Source organism: Gymnoscopelus microlampas, assembly GCF_963454915.1.
Source record: "Gymnoscopelus microlampas genome assembly, chromosome: 11".
In the NCBI taxonomy this organism is placed as follows: Eukaryota; Metazoa; Chordata; class Actinopteri; order Myctophiformes; family Myctophidae; genus Gymnoscopelus; species Gymnoscopelus microlampas.
Genome location: NC_139948.1, coordinates 32,991,931 through 33,014,882, shown reverse-complemented (window position 1 = coordinate 33,014,882; position 22,952 = coordinate 32,991,931). Strand labels below are relative to the sequence as shown.

The 22,952-nt window shown below is 39.6% G+C and overlaps 1 protein-coding gene across 7 annotated transcripts; it reads left to right on the top strand.

Annotated features, from left to right (window-relative positions):
• Positions 1-1,043: 1,043 nt before the first annotated feature.
• stat3 (signal transducer and activator of transcription 3 (acute-phase response factor)) lies at positions 1,044-22,952 on the top strand. 7 transcript variants are annotated; one of them, XM_084072752.1, is made up of 25 exons: positions 1,044-1,231; positions 6,168-6,316; positions 8,598-8,841; positions 9,823-9,915; positions 10,227-10,308; positions 10,469-10,569; positions 10,851-11,002; positions 11,985-12,143; positions 12,941-13,033; positions 13,453-13,512; positions 13,653-13,682; positions 13,785-13,878; positions 13,973-14,020; positions 14,213-14,296; positions 15,187-15,285; positions 15,412-15,547; positions 16,133-16,185; positions 16,275-16,369; positions 17,414-17,553; positions 17,689-17,910; positions 18,580-18,622; positions 20,017-20,076; positions 20,807-20,839; positions 21,337-21,434; positions 21,558-22,952. In XM_084072752.1, the coding sequence occupies exons 2-25, from the start codon at positions 6,189-6,191 to the stop codon at positions 21,608-21,610; spliced, it is 2,400 nt and encodes a 799-aa protein (XP_083928878.1). In that variant the 5' UTR covers positions 1,044-1,231; positions 6,168-6,188; the 3' UTR covers positions 21,611-22,952. The 7 variants fall into 7 exon arrangements, with proteins under 7 accessions (XP_083928878.1, XP_083928877.1, XP_083928880.1 ...); XM_084072751.1 differs by having other exon boundaries at positions 17,414-17,577; XM_084072754.1 differs by lacking the exon at positions 20,807-20,839.

The following is a 22,952-nucleotide window of genomic DNA, read 5'->3' as shown; positions in this document are numbered from 1 at the left end:
CCCAGTTGCTATGAGTGAGTAGATGGAGGACTTGTTTGAACTCTTGTGCAATATATCGGGGTGGGAGGGTGGGCAGCCTACTAGTTTACCTTTTAAATTACCATTCAGATATTTTTCAGAGATCAAATAAAGTAATTTTACAATTTCCATTTGTGGAAGATTTGTATTTTCTGTTATCCAGACAGGCTTATGATAGATTGAGGCATAATAACAGCTGGCGATAAGATACAGGAGTGAGCAGGTAAAGGAGGTCAGGTCACTGATGTAGAGGTAAGGTTGGTCCGTTGTTTAGTCTTCATTAAACTTCTGATGACGTAGATACTGCCAGTAATTCAGATGACTTCCAGCCTGGCTGTTCTGTTGAAGGGCAGGTCCTCCCCCCGTGTGCCCGTGAAAGTAGACGCCATTTTCTGTGCACGCGGAGGGGGCCCGCATTGATGGAACAGCGCAGTTGCGACAGTAATAAACACAACCTTACTTTGGCTGTCTGTCCCGCCTCTCATGGCTGTATGGATGACGATGATTGGCTAAGGTTGTATTCTGGACTGACATTGGCTACTGTAGGTGTCAATCAATAGCATGACAGCGTTTGTGTGGCTGAAATGGCTGCAGTCAGTGGAGGGGTGGCAGTGTTGCCAGGTCCGCTTATTATAAGAGGCTTCGGGCTTGTTTTTCTGTAAAGTTGCTTGTAAATACTTGTGGGTTGCGGTTTTCTAAAGTGTAGTTGCTTATTCGTGCTTTCTTCCTAAATGTTATTTAAACCAGTGGTTTAAACAACATTTAAATCATCATAATATGTATGTGTCTGCGGACCCCATCTGAAAACATTTATGCCAGGGACCCCATTCAAGATTTGTGTTGTTAAAATGTCAAATTGTTTTCAATATATAAAAAAAAAATAGCAGATCTACAAGCTCAGCTTGTAGATTGGGTATTTTCAAATAGCCAATGTGGTTTAAGTTCTCATGTGGCCTTGCTTCTTTTAGGCTTGTTTTCATATACCTGGTTGCTTATTTCTCTCACACAATTTGGCAACCCTGGTATTAGGACGGACGGTGTGACTGTACATTGGAGAAGTGCTACCGTGTTGTGCGTTCTTTTTTATTCTTCTGCCTCAGTTTTAGCACTTTTAAGTTTAGCGAGTACGTCCTATACTGTGTTTTATTTAAATATCTAATAATATTATTGACTATCGTCGTGTTTTGTTGACCAACTTTTCAGAGGAGAAACGGTGAGTAGTTTCACTTTTCACACTAGTGCTGCTGCTGTTGTTGGTTGGTGTTTATTTTCCGTTACCAGCTTGTTTATTTGATGCCAATTATCATTCATAGTAAGTGTTTTATCGGTTGCTCAAGTGTGCATCGGTTTGCTCAATTAACATGTTGGAGATGGATGTCCCAATGTATCAATGTTGTATCAATATGAGTTCTTGTGTACCCTACGTCATATTATTGCATAATTGACTCATGGGAAATGAATGTGAATTTATATGTCTGCTGTTTAATGATATATTTGGGTATTTGCTTGGATGTTTGTTGCTCTGCACTATTTAACAATGTGGGGAAATTGCTTAGGCGAGGCCTTTTTGTTTTTATAGTTCTTAACCCCTCATGGTCTGGAACATAACATATAATATAATATAATATAATATAATATAATATATGATGATCCTGCATACTTGAAAAACTATCGAAAAAGCTCAAATGTTTCATGTCAAGGTAAATTAAACAACTGGGATGCTGTAGATCATTGTACTACAGTACGTAGCCTATGTTCTCCTCTTGTCACGCCCATCAGCCCAACAGGCTGCAGGCCTGACACTATGCTCTTTGATTTGCTGTTATTATTTAGTTATTACCATGCATATTTAAATGCATGGTGTTTGATGTGAACTGTTTTGATTTCTAAAGTAAGCTTAGCTCACCACTAACGAGTTCAAAACATTCCAAACCTTGCTCTGCTGGTGAATCCTCTGTTTGATGTCCTATGGCAGCATCTAGAGTCTAGACTGTACATCCTTTAAACTGAAGTGCAATCATTCTGTTTTAGTTTACTTCTTTACTTTGTAGCTGTGGTTTCAGGCACATATTGTTGCACAGCATATTTTCTTTGTTATTCATAGACATCTGTTCAGCTGTGCATAGTTTGTTTCTTGGCAACTAATTTATAGATTATAGAAGATTACATTTCGTATACCTTATTGATTTATCCCCAATGGGGAATTTCATAATGTCACCAGTGCAGAACGTACAGAGAAAAACAAGCTAAAATGAAAAACAGAGGGCACAGCCACTATCACACAGCTGTGCAAAATAAAACAAAGATCACATACTGTAGACCATGGCAGTGGATGAAGGACTTTCTAAAACTCAGTAATACTCAGTATTACACCTTGGTAGTATTAAACGATCGCTAAAAGTCTTCTGCCTTTTAGAAGACCAGTGCAAAAGATGACCCCTTGTACTGCAACATGGTGCATATCTTCATAAGTTGCTATGTGGCAAGGACTATAACAATGATGTAGCCAGATGTTTTGATTTGTTTATTCAGACTTCCTATCTTTTGGGGTAATGCTGCCACCCCAGCAAACTACTCCATACAATAAAACACTGGCTAAATGAATTGCTCTCAGGAGTTGGCAGCTGACATTTAAGCAAAGTTTCCGTAGGAAGAAAAGTCTAGACTCTAGACCAAGTCTAGACCAGGCACCAATGCATTGGTGTTCTCCTTCCAGTCATTTAGTTTTGCATCAATGTGGGCATTTGTACTCAGTAGCAGGTGACTATTTTTTCAACTGGGTGGCTTTTGACTGAGATGGGAGAAACCTCAACCCTTTTTGGCTGAATCATCAGAATGTTTTTTTAGGTGACATGAAGCCTGGATATGCGAGGGTGAATAAATACAGGGATAAAACGGTAAATTGTGTGGTGCCTGTGTGGGCCTTGTTATGTATGTGTGTACTGTACTGTACATGATATTGTTTTAAATGTAGTTCAAGGAAGTATTTTTTGGAATATAGTAGCCTGACTTCCTTTTGGGAATTCTTTAATGTCAGTTTGTACACTATTAATCATCCTTTGACACAACGCTATCTGTTGCACGTATGTGGATGACCACATGTCGAAGGCAGGTCAAACCTCCAGTTGAACTACTGTTGAACTCTTGACTCTTGCCGGATTTCCTATTCCCATTGACACTTAAAAAAAAAAAAGATATATATATATTTTTTTCTTCCTTTATTGAAAGTTACAGTCGACTGACAGGAAATAGAGAGAGAGATGGGGAGTGACATGCAGCAAAGATCGACGAGATCAGGAGTCGAACCCGCGACACGCTGTCAGGCGGCATTAGCAGCAGTCTAGGTGCCCAGACGGCTACGCCAGCCGTCCGGGCCTCCCATTGACACTTATGAGATTCCGAAGCGCTGGAGTCTTAACCTGACCCTAAGCAGAACTCATTCGTTATCTAATATCTTTCTACCTATTAACACTTAAGCCTAATACGTATTTGGGAACGTGAATAACTATTTCAAAAGACTCACTTGGATATATACTGTACCATATCATCGTTAAGGTAACGCTTGAAGCTTCTGGCTTGACCTTACACCAGATTCAGACTTGGTGTTGAGTGATTGTTTATTTGATCTTTACCTACATCTATCATTAAGGTACAGGATAGTTGTGATATTCCAATGACTGCCTGGGTCGTGGAACCAGTGTAAGTGACTATACTGTAAAATGGTTTAAAGAACACAAATAGAGGAATATAATGGACAAGTGTTGAGCTCCAGTTGTTGTCACAGCTGTGTTATTGACAAATGTGCCAAGTAGAGCAGTGCTTTTAGTAGGTCTTTGTTGTCAGGCAGAGCATTCCACACTCTGTTATTAAGGGACAACACAACATAAGATGTGCTGAAGGCTTTAGGTTGCTGATGGGTTTATGGCTCATCTAAGTGTTGCATAGCCTAGGCCTAGGGGTTCCCAAACGTTTTCATGCTAAAGACCCCCAAGTAGTCATAGCCTCTGGCTGCAACCCACTATTGCAAAATAGCTTAAATGATTCAGATGTATTTATTTAATTTGTCTATTTTTTTCTTTTTCCTCTCCTTTCCAATTGGCACCCCAGTGGCAACCCCCACTTTGAAATCCTGTGGCCTAAAACATGGGTGTCGTTATCTTATGAATGTTGTGAAGCCACTAGCTAGTGGATAGATTAACAGTCACCAGGAAGTTGTTACCATTCACACTTTATGGCCCCACAATAATCCTTCAATAAATGGTAACAACACAACATACAAAATAATGCCTCAGTGTGGTATTGTATTGATTGTGTAATGAATGATGGAAGCCTTGAGAACTCTACCAAGTTAAAAATCTTAATCACTGATTAGTTAGCCTAAAATGAAAGTTAGTGTGTAATGAAAATGCAGCAATATGAAAAAAAGAAAACTAAACTGGATATACGATGATGACTCAGTCGCCCTTTGGTGCTACTCGCCTATAGTTTCTACATACACACAAGTTCACCCACAGAGATGCACCTGTTTGATGTGTTTGTGAAAGGGGAATGTGGGTCAGATATGAGCTTTGTCACCGTAGTTCAGATAATGTGGATTCCCCTCTTTCTCCCCTAAAACAAAATCCATAACCATGTGTGATGCTGACGAGCTGAGAACATAATCTTTGGCTGCTGTACCCAAGTCTGCTTTCACGCATTTGGATCATACCGGTAGAATAAAGACCTCTACTTTCAAAGTCATATTCATTATTTTATGATAGGGGGTTGGGTTGCCCTAAATATATTAGTGAATAAATGTATCCAAGTATTGACCATGGTTTATTTTTTGGCAATGTTTGCCTTATTCGTTTATTAGTAGATAGTACAGTGTAGAGAGACAGGAAACCGAGGTCAGACAGAATGGACAGCCCAAAAGCCATGGTTTATTTACAGACACTAATCCAAATAATGTTTTGGACAATGGCGAAGGTGTGTGTAACTTTTGAGCATTGTCTCAATGGAGATAAATGAACCTGCTTCCTAACCGATTGTAAAGCCCAAGCAAGCCCATGTCTGATTCATCCGAGGAGCTAAGCTAAAGTTAATTAATTATGCCCTGTGTAAATACAGTGTTAGATAACATTACTGCGGCAGCCGGCAACACATTCAGAGTTGAGGCCAGAGTTCAGCAATAAAATGCTGTGAGTGTTTAGTAACAGCTCTCTTGACTGACATAGTCAACTCTTTAGATTTGGTTTTTATTTTCAGGGTCCATCATTGTTGTCTACATACAGTACAAAGTACTCCAGGGAACAGTGTGGCCTGCTGTTGGTAAGATGAGAAGCCAGACAGGCGCTGTCATTTGGGGAACAACAGGGATGAGAGAGACAATGGTTTCACTCATCAGGATAATGAAAGGCCGTAGCTCCATTGTACTCTCTGATGATGAAAGATATAACCTGGAAAAAACATGAGGAAGGGTTATTTTTTTAATGCAAGACAATATTCTCTCCAAATAATATAACTTGTTCAGCTTTTAATTATCAACAGCCACGGAGATATGATGTAATGAGATTAGAGAGGCATTTAGTCCTGTTAGCTTAGCCGTGTGAATGTGAACTGTTTGCATTTGTGAAGGTGGTGTGTTTCGAGGAACCGGAAGTTATTATGCTAAAAGGCCTCCTGTGTGTGGGCCGTTTATAAAGATTTCTGTGAAAGCAGATGAAATCTTTGATTTGACAAGATTGATGTTCATGTTTGGTGCATTTAACCCAAGACTGGGGACACATCTCTGTCATTTTTAGATTTGAGCTAAAAAGCAATGTTTTACACTTTGGCTATTAAAAAATAGCAGATATACAAGCTCATAGCTTGTAGATCTGCTATTTTTGAAATATTTTGAAAATTTGTGCAAATCTTTGAATATATATTCTTTTAAAGTGAACATTTTTAACTCAAATCTTTGCTTCTGGGGGTCCCTGGAACAATATATTTTAAGATGGGCATCCGCGACCAAATACATATACTTTTGGTCCTTGACATGAAAAAGTTTTTTTTCAGAAAGCTGTTTGGATTTAGAAGACATTTGTAGAATCGGCCTCAGGTCTTAATGGGTTAAGCGGATCTATTATTGTTGTTGGATAATATATAAAGTTCTCTTTACTGTGCAGGGTTGTGAGGTGTGAGTCAGGATGGCACAGTGGAACCAGTTACAACAGCTGGAGACCAGGTATCTGGAGCAGCTCTACCACCTATACAGCGACAGCTTCCCCATGGAGTTACGACAGTTCCTCGCCCCCTGGATTGAGAGCCAGGACTGGTTGGTATCATAAATAATTGATGACAGAGATCCTTTCCTCTGTTATGTAACTCCTCTTTGCTTTCATTGCTTTCACAAATGTTCTCGATTTTTCAAAAATAGCAGATCTACAAGCTCGTAGCGCGGCACTCAGTGCCGCGCTATGAGCTTGTATATCTGCTATTTTTGAATAGCCAAAGTGTAAAATAATGCCATTCTTATACACCTGCCACTATCGATTATTTTCTAATTTCTCAGTGATTATTCTATTGGTTACTTTTTGGATTAATTGAATAATGAGGAAGCACTTCTTTTTGTTGGTTTTTCATTATAAACAAAACATATATAGATACGGTGTATATATATAAAACAATTATAATTGACGATTAGTCTGATTAATCACTTAAGTCCTGTTTTATAATTTGTTGTACAACAGTATTGCGTAAAAATAGTGAAAATGGGCTATGAGTACAAACTCACAACGCAGAAAACTTGTAGCGCTGCTATTTTCACTATTTTTGAACATTTAAAAAAATATGACAATAATGACATGCCAAAAATAGGGATGGCAGTCCTAATTGTTTTCCTCCACTCGCTATAGCAAACCAAGGTCCATTGTGGGTTCATTTTGAGAAGTGGTGTCATGTTCATTTATTGGCAGTGAGACCTCAGCATGCCATGAACGCCTGGGAACTTACCAGGAAAATTATTGTAGTTTCCTTCACTAGTCTCCTTCCTCATAATGCCTACTTCCTCGTAACACCAAATAGACACACATCAACTGAACGTTATCATTTCTTTACATGAACTTTATGTTTTAGAGAGGTGATGTCATATTCTTTTATTTCTTCATTGTGTTATTATTTTATTTCTTAGATGAAATGAATCTACACTCTCATGTAGCCAGAACGTTTTTCAACATTTTGCAGACCCTTGACCATGAAATTATGTTATGAAATTTGGGAGGTGCGCAGTGACTCTTCAGCTTTTTAATAAACAGAAAATATATTTTCAGGTGGGTTACGAATCTTTTCCAATCAGGAGAGAGTACCCATTTTATAATTTGATAGTGTTCCAGTTTTCCTCTCTCCTGATTGGATAAAATTGGTATCCCTACCTGAAAAAGACATTTCTATTTACTACAGAGCGGGAGAGACAGGTTACTGAACAAACACTCTATAGCAATGATAGCTATCAGAATATAGAGCTATTTACCACTTATTTTAACAAGAAATATCACTTACTGCCGCAGGATCAAAAGTATGCTCCAGCAAACATTCTGACAGGCATTCCATGCTGGTATATTTAGGTTGGAGAAGGTCAGTTTCCATAAATGTACCCGCGAGGCAAGCACTGCATTAAAATGTTTGAAACTGCAGTTCTGCCTTAAAGTAACTTAAGGAAATAAGAAACCTTGACTCTTCAGGAAGTTGACGGTGAGCTGTGACTGCTTTGTAAACTGCTGTGGGAAAAACCCACATTAAGAATTAAAGCTTACTAGGCTGATGATAGATAATAGTTTAAACAACTAATGTTGAGTAAATGATTAGTATGTGCAGCACGGGTTAACCACATGAACCCTAGTATCATGAGGTATGTCATGATAGGTGAACAGTGAAAATAGGCGAATATTCTGTGCAAGTAGCAGATCTGCAAGCTCACAACGTGTTACATTGCGATGCGTTGTAGATCAGCTAGTTTTGCTGAAGAGATTTGGTGTGTAGAGGGTAAAAAGGAGGGGACCAAGTACAGTATATAGCCCTGGCAATGAAATGTGACTAGTCGACTAGCTAAGCAGTGCGCATATCATGGCATCTCCCTCTGTGTAAAGCATTGGTTCTCAAAGTGGGGTCCGGGGACCCCCAGGGGTACTTGAGGGGGTTCCAGGGGGTCCCCAGCTAAATGATGGACAGGAACCAAATGGACCCTTATGGGTCTGTAACTCTGAGAGTGTACAAATGGAACCAAATGGACCCTAACGGGTCCATTTGGTTCCATTTGTACACTCTCAGAGTTAAATTAACATTGGTTTTACAATGTGAATTGGGGTCCCAGAGGTATAAATGCCATTAAATGGAGATCTGTAGCCTAATGCATGTTAAACTGGGGGTCCTTGAAATTAAAATGGTTGAGAATCACTGCTAGAGAGCCGTAAAAACCTTCTCTTATTGGGGTCCCTGGATTATCTTTTCAAATGGGGGTCCGCGGGCTAATAAGTGTCAATTAGGGGGTCCTTTACATGAAAAAGTTTGAGAACCAGTGGTGTAAAGCATATGCTAATCTTTTTCCATTGCTTTCATAGGGCCTATGCTGCAAATAAGGAGTCCCATGCCACACTAGTGTTCCATAACCTCCTGGGTGAGATTGACCAGCAGTACAGCCGCTTCCTGCAGGAGAATAATGTCCTCTACCAACACAACCTGCGCAGGATCAAACAGCATCTGCAAAGCAAATACCTGGAGAAGCCCATGGATATTGCCCGCATCGTTGCTCGCTGTCTGTGGGAGGAGCAGAGGCTACTGCAGACCGCCACCACTGCTGCACAGGTAGCAAGGTCTTTTTAAGGAGTAGTTCACCAATTACACACCCCATGAAGCCTTGCGTTCTTGGAGATTGTTTTTGTCGCAATAATAAGACAATAATTTGATGGTCACGTGGTCGGTCCGTAGGAGACTCAATTGAGTCTCCTGCTCTGCCGGTCATCACATTATTGGCCCAGGAATGTGACAGAAACAAAAAAATCTCCATGAATTCAAGGCTTCATGGGATGTGTAATTGATAGAAAATAAGTAATTGTTTGGGTTAACTACTCCTTTAACGTGTGTAAATTGTGTTCAGTTCTCCAATCTGCAGTTGTATACAGTAGCTACCTGGCTATGATATGTCCAACTGTCAGTATATGTTTATATGTGTATGTGTATATGAGGAACCAGAAGTAGTGATTTCCACCCCCCGCCCTCTCCTTTCACTTCATTTTTAAACCTGACACATTGCGCAACAGGTTTCAACATCACACTTTCATCACAAGAACGAGTGTGACTAAAAATGTAAACAGTTGTCGTCAGATCACTTGTGATTGGTTTGGTTTGTTTTGGTTTCATTTGGGCAAACAATAACAACATTTCATCATAAGATGTAGTCAAATTTATGTAATTTTTACCTTTACTGTAATGTAATGTAATCTCATTCTCATTCTCAAGAGAGACCTGAATAACATGTGCATTACAACAATTTCATCCAGGACTCGTTATTTTATGTATTGGCATATGTGCCAAAAGTATGATTTTGAGACCTGTTTTTCTATATGGAGAGAAAAGAAAAAGGAGAGATCTAAATGAAAATACAACAAAAGTTACAGCAGCTTTGTTATTCTAATGCAAAGTTTCGTCTGGCAGGAAACGATTGTCGCTGTGTTGGAAATGAACACACGGACAGATGATATACTTTGCATTTACCCGTTTTATAAATGTACAGCGCAGCGGCCTATGTGCTTACTACATGTCTCTTTGTGTGTGGTTCTCATATAGGATGGCCCAGCAGCCCATCCCTCTGGGACAGTAGTGACAGAGAAACAGCAGATGTTGGAACACAACCTTCAGGACATCAGAAAGAGGGTTCAGGTGAGGCTTCAGCATGACGTCTTCAACCCATTAAGACTTGGGGCCGATTCTACAAATGCCTTCTAAATCAGTAGTTCTCACACATTCAAGATTTTCAAAATATTTTAAAAAATAGCAGTTGTACAAGCTTGCGGCACGAAGTGACGTGCTGTGAGCTTGTATATCTGCTATTTTTGAATAGCCGACGCAAAAATCTAAAATGACACAGAATACAGATGCTTTCCCGGTTTTAATGGGGTAAAGAATAAATGCATGCTGTATATTAAGCTATCTGGTCATAAATATAAAACGTCTCCTATATTATTCCTCAGGATATGGAACAAAAGATGAAAATGCTTGAGAACCTGCAGGATGACTTTGATTTCAACTACAAGACATTGAAAAGCCAAGGAGGTAACATTATGGATGGTTTACATTTGATATTATTCTCTCATTGATATGCGTTTGATCCCATGCCGCTAACCCTCACTTAACACCTGAACCAGTTTTGAGAAACCAACCCTTCAGTGCATCCAATTCAGTTTGTTTTCATCTCTCACTCCTTTTTGGACAGAGCTCTCTCAGGACCTGAATGGGAACAGCCAAGCAGCTGCCACCAGACAGAAAATGGCTCAGTTAGAACAGATGCTCAGTGCTCTAGACCAGCTCAGGAGGGTCAGTCTCTTTTCCTCACTTTATTATAGTCATATGACATGTTTCTCAATTATCTTGTAATCATAAAATGAAAAATAAGAATGAGAATAGTTTTGTCATGTACATCTCCCAGCTCATGATAACTTGGCTTGTATACTATATATACTATATATGTTCATGATTGGTTTTCATTGTACTGGCCGGGTTCATGATTTCTTGTTGTACTGGCTGGGATTATGATTGTTTCTCGTTGTACTGGCTGTGTTCATAACGTGGTCCTGTTGTACTGGATGTTGTTGCAGCAAATAGTGACAGAGCTGGGTGGGCTTCTGACAGCCATGGACTTTGTGCAGAAGAACCTCACAGACGACGAGCTGGCTGACTGGAAGAGGAGGCAGCAGATTGCTTGTATCGGAGGACCTCCGAACATCTGCTTGGACCGCCTGGAAACATGGTAACTCTACTTGGGGAACAAAATAAATATGACCTATTTTTCCTTGTCCAGCAGTGATGCTACTTGGCGTATTAAATCTCCAGTGGGTGCAGTTTGTTAAGTACATAATGTACACTATCCACCTCAATTTGAACCCAGGTCTCACGCATGGGGAAAACAATCATCCAAAGGCCAAGGGAAATGTTAGGCCTTCTGGTACTCAGGGCTACTGTGCTGCAAACAACTTATTGATACATGAACAGGATATACTTAAACAAACCACAACTATTCAGTTGTCTTTTACCCTTGAGGTATTTCAAAACAATTTTAGAATGACACTGATGAAGGCCTAGGACTGAAACAATGTCTACTCTTCCCTTGAATGTTTTATTAAAAGACAGAAAACGTATTCAATGATGTGCAGAGTCTGCAGACCCATAATTCCTTTTTTTGATATCCAGTCTTTTTGGTCAACGCACCAATTCAAAGCAAAAGTGATGACCTTAAAGCTACAATCCGTAAATTCAACGTCTGCTGTCTATCCCCTCATCACAACGATGACTGAACTACAATAAAGACGGCAGTACATCTGGTGTCCAATCTGGTGCGCCGCCTGCTTCAAATAGCATTATTGACAACCAGTCGCTGTCCTACCTGACAGAAGGGTAGTAATTTCTCAATGGAAGAGTAGTAGGGATAGAGATGTGCTAGTTATATTAACATACTCTACCATACAGATTGATTAAAATATCATTTTATTCATTATAATACTCGGATTATAGCTTCAAAACTACATACAAGCTCTCTTGAGGTTGTACATTGTTGTACTATCTGTTTGATTGTCCGTCTCTCTGTCTTATGTATATGAACCTTTATGTTTTATTAGTGATTTGTAGCAGGGGCCCATTGGGAATGACACTTCCGTCTCAGTTTGACTTCCCAGCATAGATAAAGACTTTGATCGATCGATCGATTAAATGTTGAATGCTCTCTCCCTGGACAGGATCACGTCTCTGGCTGAATCTCAGCTCCAGATCCGCCAGCAGATCAAGAAGCTGGAGGAGTTGCAGCAGAAGGTGTCCTACAAAGGAGACCCAATCATCCAGCACCGGCCCGCCTTGGAGGAGAAGATCGTGGATCTGTTCAGAAACCTCATGAAGAGGTATATATAAAGAGAACGTGACGTCACACCATTGAAAGTAATAGCTGAAAACCCCACAAGATGGCGCCACCTGTCCATTAAACTCAATGGCCGGGGACAAGGGTTTGATGTCATGATATCATCCTCTACATTTGTCCACTAGGGCTGCAACTATCGAGTATTTTCTTAGTGATTATTCTGTCGATATTTTTTTGTATTAATCAATTACTCAAGATGCTTGTTTTTTAAATCCATATCTTTATTTTTTATACATATATCAATGAATCGACAGGATTTTTGTTTTTTATAATCGACTAAGTGAAATAGCCTGATTAACCACTTACAGTATGCCCTATTTTATACTTTGTCATACAACTTGTACAGCAGATTGACTATTTTTGATATTTTTGAAAATGTTTGAGGAAAAGAAAACTAAGACAAAGTTTACCGCCTTTGGCACCTTTCTTTTTGTCCCTTTTCCCCTTACCAAAAGCACCTCGGATATACAAACAAACAAACACGACAGAGCAAGCTTTTATTTTTGAATTGAATTTTTATATTCCATTCAAGCCTATCGATTAGTTTGATAATCGATTTGAATCCCTACTGCCCACATACCTTTTTTGCTCAACATGTGCTAAAAGCATATTCAATATTGATTGGTTAATTATGTAATGCATGTTCTTGAATACTTTGTATAATCTAAATATTATACATATATCAATATATATCATATTTAAAAAATTATTGTTCTTGTGTTGCTCTGATATTTTGACGTTTTCCCAAAAGTCTCTGAAATAACCTGTTCTGTATTCTAGTGCTTTCGTGGTGGAAAGGCAGCCATGTATGCCCATGCATCCAGACAGGCCACTGGTCATTAAAACCGGAGTGCAGTTCACAAACAAAGTCAGGTAAAGCACTGCTTTTGTGACAAGTAGAACGTAGGGCTGTCACGATTGTGAAAGTTTGCGTTTTAATCGTGTTTTTTTCATTGAACACTGGAACATGAATAAAAATTACATGCCTGTTTGCCTTTTAGGTAGATTTGTGCTTGTAGAGCTTGTAGATCTGCTATTTCCAATTTTTTGGAAAATATATGAACAATTTTTAACATGGAAACGATTGCGGCGATTATTCAAGATAATTGCGATTATCTCAAATATTTGCGATTAACCGATTATGTAATAATTGTGACAGGCCTAAGTAGAAGCATACCAGTGCATATTTCCATGCCACACCAATACGCTTGGATTATGTTTGGACACATACTGATGCGGTACTGATATGCTGACTGATAGTTTGTCAAATGTGTTTTTCATCATTTTTTCAGGTTATTGGTGAAGTTTCCTGAACTGAATTACCAGCTAAAGATCAAAGTTTGCATCGACAAGTGAGTTTTCCCCTCTCCACACAGTCCAATACTTTATTATAATTCCTGATTACAAAGACACACGTCCGTGCCTCAAGACCTTGCATGCTTTCCACAAAAAGGAAGGCCCTCTATATCAAATCCATCTATTTGTTTTGCAGGGAATCCGGGGATGTGGCTGCTATCAGAGGGTAACTTCCCTTGTTAAATCGCATTAATTACTGAAGCACCCTTTTAAAAGAGAGCGTAAAAGAGATTATTGTCAGTAACTCCCTACATTGATTATCTCTTAGGTCTCGAAAGTTTAACATCTTGGGCACAAACACCAAAGTTATGAACATGGAGGAATCAAACAACGGCAGCCTTTCAGCGGAGTTCAAACACTTGGTGAGGCAAAGAGGGGAAAAAGATTAGACGATGGCGATGAGCTTGTGTGATAATCAAGCCAGCTAATGACTTGTGACTTCCTGTTTGTTCGCAGACCCTGAGAGAGCAGAGATGCGGCAATGGTGGCCGGACCAATAGCGATGTGAGCACTATCTCATGACACCTGTCATGTTTTACTTAAACTGTGTGTTAAAATTATACATTCTGTCATCAATGTGTTTTTATTTTCATGAGCTCTGATGGGAATGAGCAACACACATGAAGAAAAAAAAAGAAAAAGAAAAAGAGCAACACATTTATGATTTGTGTCTGATCGAACTGTTGTTCTCTCCAGGCATCGCTCATTGTCACAGAGGAGCTCCACCTCATCACGTTTGAGACGGAAGTGTATCACCAAGGTCTAAAGATTGATCTGGAGGTGAGCTTCAGTTCTCAATGTCACAGATTAGGAGAGGTTTTCTATGTATGTTTCGGTGTCATACGTACTAGAAGGTCATATACTGTAAGGTCTCTTATCTAGTAATGAATGTCACTTTGTTCAGAAAACCTTTTTTACCCATCTAGGGACCACAGCCAAAACTTGCCTACAACTGAAGAAAAATGCAGTTTTGCATGTTGCGCTGTAACTCACACATGGCATGTGGCTCTTCTAGACAGACGAGTCATTGTCAAACTTTGTCTCCTGCCCACGGCTTCCATAGATACCAGCCCCCCACAGCATCTAAATGAGCCCTTAATCAAGCAGAAACACCCAGCCTAGTCTAGCAATGAGCAGGAAGGGTTCAAAACAGTAGAGCATATCTGTGGTGGCACCTCCAATACCACAGTGGTGAACTGTGGTATTGGATCGTCTGAGCCAACGTTATTCACATGCCAAAACACAGGAAATGAATGTCTTTGTTTTTAAGTTTGGTGCAATGGTAAATTCCAAAGAAGGCTCTTTTAGATTTGAGTACTGAAGCTGTGTAGAGGCTGAGAGTATTTTTTGTTAAAAAGTCAAAGCTCTATATCCCGATGCTAATCATTGATGTGTTTCAGTAACGGGGGTCTCAGCGTCTCTCCAGCTCTTTAGTAAATAGAAAATAAAATGTCAGGTGGGATACCAATTTCATTCAATCAGGAGAGAGAACCCCACAAAGATAATTTATCAGCTTCAATTGTGTACTGTTCCAATTTTGTTAAAAGTAGAGGAAGCTTCTCAACAACACTTTCAAATCAGGATATGGAGCTTAATATCTAACATTTTCAAAGCAGTCAACCTGGAAATAGACAAATAAAACAATTACATTTGTTTTGTGTCATTTTTAGACCCACTCCTTGCCAGTGGTGGTCATATCCAACATTTGCCAGATGCCAAATGCCTGGGCCTCCATCCTGTGGTACAACATGCTCACAAACCACCCCAAGGTATGACAGTGCCCCCTGGTGGAATGGGGCCTGAACTCAAACTATCTAAATTCCAGTGGAAAGAGTGATTCACATTTTGGTTCTAGCCTTTCTAGAGATGGACGTGTGTGTGTCATTTCTATGCAGAATGTGAACTTTTTCACCAAGCCTCCTGTGGGAACATGGGATCAGGTGGCTGAGGTACTAAGCTGGCAGTTCTCCTCCACTACTAAGAGAGGTTTGACTATTGAGCAGCTCACGACGCTTGCTGAGAAGCTACTAGGTGAGACGACTTGCCAGAAAATTCTCTGCTAATGTTGTAGTGTCTTACTGTGTCGTACTGTAATAAACAAAAGAGAGAGAACGCATACAATAACTCCAGTTAGACTCCCTATTGAAGGTTCAGAGCCGGCTTACATTACAAACAAGCCTTACTTCATAAGCCCTTGTATCCAATACTGTAGGCTTGTTACATGAAGATATGCATAATAACCCTTCCCAAAAGAAAACTGGTGATGCAGCTTTCTTCAATTATGCTCCCAAATTATGGAACACATCACACATCACACTAAAGAGATTAGATGGGCAGGCTCTGTTGAAATCTTTAAACTACACTTTAAAAACACATATTTTTAATCTATCCCTTTTATAGGAACATTTCTCACAATTTTAGGCGCTTTATTTCATTTAACTTTCAGAAAGTCAAATTTCTTATTTTTAGTTTCCTTTAAATTTTTTATTGTCTTGTTTTTTATGTAAAGCGCTTAATCAACGTTTTTCGTATCTCACTTAGCATGTTTTATATGAAAGTGCTATACAAATAACGATTGTTATTATTATTATATTAACATGGGACTTGCTTATCCAGGGCCATGTGTCAACTACTCCGGTTGCCAGATCACCTGGGCCAAGTTCTGCAAGGTATGTCATCGACACAACCAGCAGTGATCAATTCTCCATCCTTCCATTGTGCTGCTTCAATTTGATCTGCATTTCCTTCCTCTCCTCAGGAAAACATGGCTGGCAAAGGTTTCTCCTTTTGGGTGTGGCTGGACAACATTATTGACCTTGTGAAAAAGTACATCCTGGCCCTCTGGAACGAAGGGTGAGAAGTCATTCTAGGGGTTGCGTTGGACACTGATCCGTTGACCACTTTAAATGCAATGTCGCTGGTTCAATTCATCGCTGTCGCAAGTTGTGGATAATGTCCGTGTAAATGATAGACGGAGCGCCATGGGTTAGAATATACCAATGATGCCTTGACCAGTTCCCTAGTTTTGCATTGTAATGGGGGTGATTTGCTGAGTGCAGATCCACATCTGTCACAAAGCCATTTGTCTGGTGAGAACCTGAGCTATTTACTTGAATTGCTAATCACCCATGTGCTAACAAGCAATTGAAGGTGACAATGTAGTTTTCTATGAATAGTTGAGGATTTGGAAATGTATTGTCTCTCCTCAACTGTCCAGTAGTGGTACATATTAAGAAAGCCTTGTTTGTGTTCACTGTCAGATTATTAGTGCTTTCCCACCGCAGGGCCTAAAACCAATAATTGAATACCTATATGTCATTAAGATTGGTTTGGCCAAACTGAACGCGCGCTGCATTCCATGTCAAACCGTGCCCAAATAGAAATGCAATTGGAACACGTATTACCGTTCTATGTAAAAAACTAAAAGCAAAGTGCCGAAATGCAATCTTTTGTAGTTGTTTTGACTAGAATACTATGATCACAAGGCCTTTTATGACAAGATTCAAATTGGGTGTCACGTAAGAGGTTAGGGACACCACCCCTAAATGAGGGAGAAATTAAAACTTGAAATAGGGTCCCATACTATTTATATTTATTTTAGCTTATGGAAGAGTTTATGTAAGCTGATTTTCCTTTGTGTGACGACAACTACTGTAAATAAATGCCAAGACCTCTAGCACAATTCGAATACTGCCTTAGGGTTACTGAAATAGCTGCTGGCCGCCATCCAAACCGAGAAGGGTTCATGATATGAAGTTCATATTCACTGCTCTTATGGCAGGAGTGGTACTGAACCATGGAACGCTGATTAGAGAGCTGAGAGAATACTGTATATACCCAATAAACAAAAACAATTGTGAACATTTGGTAGGTGTTGATTGTGTTGTCTCTCTGTAGGTATATCATGGGCTTTATCAGCAAGGAGAGGGAGCGAGCTATTCTGAGTCCTAAGCCCCCTGGCACCTTCCTACTGCGCTTCAGCGAGAGCAGCAAGGAAGGGGGCATCACATTCACCTGGGTGGAGAAGGACATCAATGGTGAGGAAAGCCACTGTCTAAATGGTGATTTATACTTGGTTACGCGAGACCGGTAAATATATAAATCTGGCTTAACGGTCAGTGCCACCGCGTTGAACACAGACAATGAACGTCATGGTTGTTATTTGGTCTTAGGTAAAACCCAGATCCAGTCAGTGGAGCCTTACACCAAGCAGCAGCTCAACAGCATGTCCTTCGCTGAAATCATCATGGGCTACAAGATCATGGATGCCACCAACATCCTTGTTTCACCGCTCGTCTACCTCTTCCCCGAGATCCCCAAGGAGGAAGCATTTGGGAAGTATTGCCGACCAGAAGCCGCTCCAGAGCCCGAGATGGGAGGAGATCCCATGAGCAGTAAGCTGTTGCCTCGTACACCATTGTGACTGTTTTATTGTTTTTAAACAATGAAACAATGTGCATTGCTTGGCACACAAGTTGTTTTTATATTTCATCAAATATATTGATGGGTGTGTCTCTATTTTTAGCCCCGCTAAGGCAGGCATCTAAAGATGGCTTGGCCAGTCCGTCTGTCCAATATATATCAAAAACAACTGGCCTGGATTGCCATGGAATTAGCTGTACACCTTCATGGACCCTAGAGGATGGCCCATTATGATTTCATTACATTTATTCCATTATTTTCATGCTCATTCATGAACCCTAACCATTTGAGTGTCTCCATGACGTATCCATGCCACTAGCACCACTCTCTAGCCAAAATGTCAACTTTGTACTCAATTATATCTCATAATGTATTTGGCAGATTGCATGATGAACCCTCCTGATTTTGGTGACCTCATGGCCTTCTAGAAGCCTCTTTACTGAGGCATCCACCGCTACTTAAGTGCATTATATTTGCCCTCCTGATTGTGCCACTAATAAGGATTTCTCTGTCATGGATGGCAATGTCGGTCTGTTCAAACCACTTTGATGTGGTTCAGTGTAAGGAGCAGCACAGTCTTGTTTTCACAAAATATTTATAATATATGGTAACAGCAGCTATTTCTTTGTTTATTCCAACAGCTATTCAGCCATACTTGAAGACAAAATTCATCTGTGTGACCCCGTAAGTATCTACTTCCCTTTTACTATGTTAGAATCACCCAAATTTACCGTAAGTGCATGCCACGTCAATCAGTGACTTTCAGTTACAGTACATTAGCTCTTTAGTCACTGGCAGTTACTAGCACCTAGTTTCAATACTGGTTCCTGCTAGATATTAATGTTCACTGCAGTACTTCCCTGTGGTTATTGTTTCTAACCAATAACTGCCCTTGTATTGTAGCACAATGAGCAACAGGGCTGCATTTCTTGCCTGCTCACTATTTGTCATCAACTTGCTTGGAAGATGTCAGAAATCATGTAATAGGAAGAGGCAGGAAGTATGTGAGAGGAAGAGACTAGAGAGTAGCGATGAGTGCATACAGTACATTGTAAACCATTTAGCAGTGCAATAAATGATAAGAAACTTAAAAAGGAATTACCTGTAGAGCATCCATAAATGTTGGCCTGGGCAGAAAAAATGTCTGAGAAGGACAGAGTTTACAGTGAGTATGATGTACTTCCAGTGACATCAGACGGATGTAGTCACAGGTTTTATTTTAAGTGCAAAATCCCTTACACATTGCTGTATGACAGGACAGGTCTGACTTCACTATCCCACCCCAAACTGCTTCATTGGCACATTTTAATTTATAAAGCCATATTTGGGCTACTTCCTTTAAATTTGCCTTTTTAATTTGAAAACAAATTCTCACAATCGTCCTTCCCTGAACCTGCCACTCTTTACCGTCCCTCGTCCGTGAACAGAACTTGGGAGGATGACTTTTAGTTTTTATGCTCCATGGTCCTTGAATGGAGAACTTAAAGCCTCAATATGTAACTTTTTTAATGAATAATTAAAAAAAATCTCTGGTAGAGTATGTTATACAATATAACTTGGGGTGGTTGTATTTTGTCTCCCTGATCTTCTATTGAGACATTTAGATTGTGTCAAAGGTCATGTCTCACCTAGACACAGGACCTGACCTGATAGTCATGATTCAAGTTATCCCCTGAGCAAGCAGGCCGGCTCTATTAGCTCAATGGTAAAAATGTCAGCACATTAGCAGGAAAACTGGTTCAAATCCGAGGTAGAAGAGGAAAGTTACATAGCGTTGTTTTAATACCTTTGGGTTATTTTAAAAGTTTACATTCAGATGCTAAAAACTGATGTCTGCAGCTGTTATACTTGAGTTTGTATTCATGTAATTTATATTTTGCTTTGTGTTTTTTATTGTATTTTAGATTGTTTGCATTCTTTGCCAGGGCTCCCTTGTGAATGAGAGATGGTTAAATAAAGGTTAATACAAATTAATAATGGTTAATTTAGTCAGGGATGGTTTGGATGATGAGCGTTGGTGGTGGATGTGAAGGTGCGTTGCGAGGTTTGCTCAGCCAGATCCTGACCTGTCTCCGTAGGTGTCCCTCCGTGTTCATGGACTTTCCGGACAGTGAGCTCCTTGGGACCGCATTTGCGGGGTAGGCTCTGGGGGAGCTGGCATGTAGGGCTATATGTGCATCTTCTCCCTTTGTTTGTGTGTCTGAGGGCGGGTGGGTGTCAAAGGATTTAGTTACAGTCCTTCAACGACCTAACACTTGTTATGTTTAGCCATGGCCTAACACTAGGCACATCTCCCTGCCATTTCATTGGAGTTTTTGACATTGTTCATTCCACCCCCGTTTTCCAGTCATTTTCATAATTCAGCCGAATCGATTTATATGGATTAAACAGTCCACCTGTATTATTTGTTTGATTTGTTGAATTTTTTTTTAAAGAAAGAAGACATTACAGGATAAAGTATTCAACAGTTTCATTTAAATCCGCACGCATGTTTTTAATCCAAAATGACCAAACAAAAGGTCAGTTTTTGTATCTGTATAATGGATTGTCTGTAAGGCTTGTAGAGATGATTTCCTAATGCACTCTGGTCTGTTTGATCCACTCAACTGCTCTAACCTCATAATCCTGACTGTAGAATAGCTGTCTTTAACACTAGTTAAACGTGGTAGACCTCTGTGTCAATGTGCTGGTCCATTGCTGCCTAGAAAGAGAATGTCACTTACTCAACATGTCACCTGTTCAGTCATGCCTATTTTTCTTTACACTGTCATATTCCTTGTGTCAGTGAACTGTGCTTTGTATTTATTTGCATTGGAAGATTTTGCTTTCACCCACTGACTTTGTCCCCTCTGTCAACCACTGCACCAGCATCTTTTCTGAAGCCTCTGAATTTTCTCCAAGGCAAGTCAGACCCTTGGAGTTAACTTTTCACTAATCAACCTTAGTCTCGCTGATGTTCATGCTAAATGATGAACTGGAATGGCAGTCACTTGTGATGAGCCTGAAGTCATACATAGTTGCTGGTGTACATGAGTAGCCTAAGTTATACTGTACTTGGTTACGCGCCGGTGTCGCACAATGAAATGAGCTGATCTACAAGCTCACAAAGCATGTCGCAGGCTCGCAGCATAACGCATTATGAGCTTGTAGATCTTCTATTTTCGGTGTGTGACACTGGCGCGCAACTAAGTATAAATCACTTAACACTTATCTTAACACTTGTAAGACACATCTTAAAAACATGTAAAACATACAGAGATCTTATCCTGACATTGACATCTGCAAGTACGTAGTATATGTGCTGACGCAAGCGGTAACAGTGGAAGTCGTGTGGTACTGTTGTCTGTGAGCCATCGGTGTGGTTTGTAACATAGTTTGTCCTCTTGCTATTTCCACAGTACCAATTCTGGCAACACCAGCGACCTGTTCCCAATGTCACCCCGCACCCTGGACTCTTTGATGCACAACGAGGCAGAGGCCAATCCAGGGCCTTTGGGTGAGTCAATTACAAATAACAGTACGTGCATACACAGGATATGCACATTGCGTATACAGTACCGTACATACATACAGAATGTTTAACCTGACATTTATGGCTATATTTGAATTTATTCCACAGATTCACTTACTTTGGACATGGAGTTGAGCTCTGATGTTGCATCACCCATGTGAAGACAATATCGCTGTTATTTTTTGACATGCGTCATGTTTTTGTATCCTCCATAGATTACTGTTTTACCCCATGTTGTGGTAGAGATCCAGAGTTTCATTAGAAACTCGCAGTCTGCCCTGTACAGTTTGTTGTAATGTTCCTGTGAGGGTGAAAGCAGTCCCTTTCACACTATCCTAGATTAAGGAATTTTAAAAGATATTCTTTTACAAGACATTGAATTTGCCACTTCTTTTAGGTTTTAACATAGAATTTGCCACTTCATTTAGGTTTTAACAGTCAAACTACAGAGCTGTATGATCAACTGTTGATTGATCTTGACAGATTGTATTTCAAACCGCATATACACAGTTTTATGAAGTATGTCCCCATGTGGAACCTTTCAGTAACTCAAAATATATATTTTTTATTTTATTTTAAGAAACTATGTATCTTCGCTTTATTGATTTATTGACATTGTTCATTGCATAGCTTTTGTTTATAAAAGGAAATGTAAAGAAGATGATTGTTATATAAGCTATCCCATTTTGGAATTAGGTTTAAACAATTATGGTTGTTGTTTTTTGTCATTCCTGATGAGATTTTTCTTTTGTGCTTTGTATTTGTCTGACTTTTTGTATTTGTTATAATTCCTGCCAAAAGTGACAGCTTTGGTGTTTCACAATGTCCCAGATCCCGTTTACACAATTTCCCCTACGTTCTTCAATATATCAATGGCGTGGAGCCATCTGATGTATTTATAATAATACATTAAAATGACTGTAGAGATAAGAAAGGAATGACAAGAAATTTAAATTACTCTTAAAGGTTATTTGTCTGAAAGACATTTTCTTCTTATCTTTGTAGTGCGAGTAATTACCTGACATTTTCTCTGTCTTGTGGTTATACCATATACAGTATATATATGTATATACACACACACACACACACACACACACACACACACACACACACGCATAAATTCATCAAACCTATTCTGAAAACAGGAAAATGTTTGTGGACCCCATTTAAATGCTGTCATTTGTCATAATGTGAATTGCACTTGCCATAGGATCGGCAAATGACTGTGTTTGTAGTGCTTGAATTCCTATGATCATGTAAAACAAATAATTTACTTAATTATGAGTCATCTGTTTTTAGTCAAACCTCCTTATTGACATAATTGCGTTAATGTGTATTTGACAGTGTGTGTTGTTTAGCCAAACCACACCATGCACATGTTATCACTTCTAGGAATGCAGTTCAATGACTTCTCTTTCTGTATGCCATTTCAAAGTAGCTTACTGTAAAATATACTGTAGTGATTATTTCAAATAAGATAATAAAGTCAAGTTATCACTAGCA

Coding starts and splice junctions, on each gene's coding strand:
- stat3 (XM_084072751.1), top strand. CDS start 6,189: ATGGCACAGTGGAACCAGTTACAACAGCTGGAGACCAGGTATCTGGAG. Junction 12,144..12,940: donor TTCAGAAACCTCATGAAGAG/GTATATATAAAG, acceptor TCTGTATTCTAG/TGCTTTCGTGGTGGAAAGGC. Junction 14,297..15,186: donor GTCTAAAGATTGATCTGGAG/GTGAGCTTCAGT, acceptor TGTCATTTTTAG/ACCCACTCCTTGCCAGTGGT.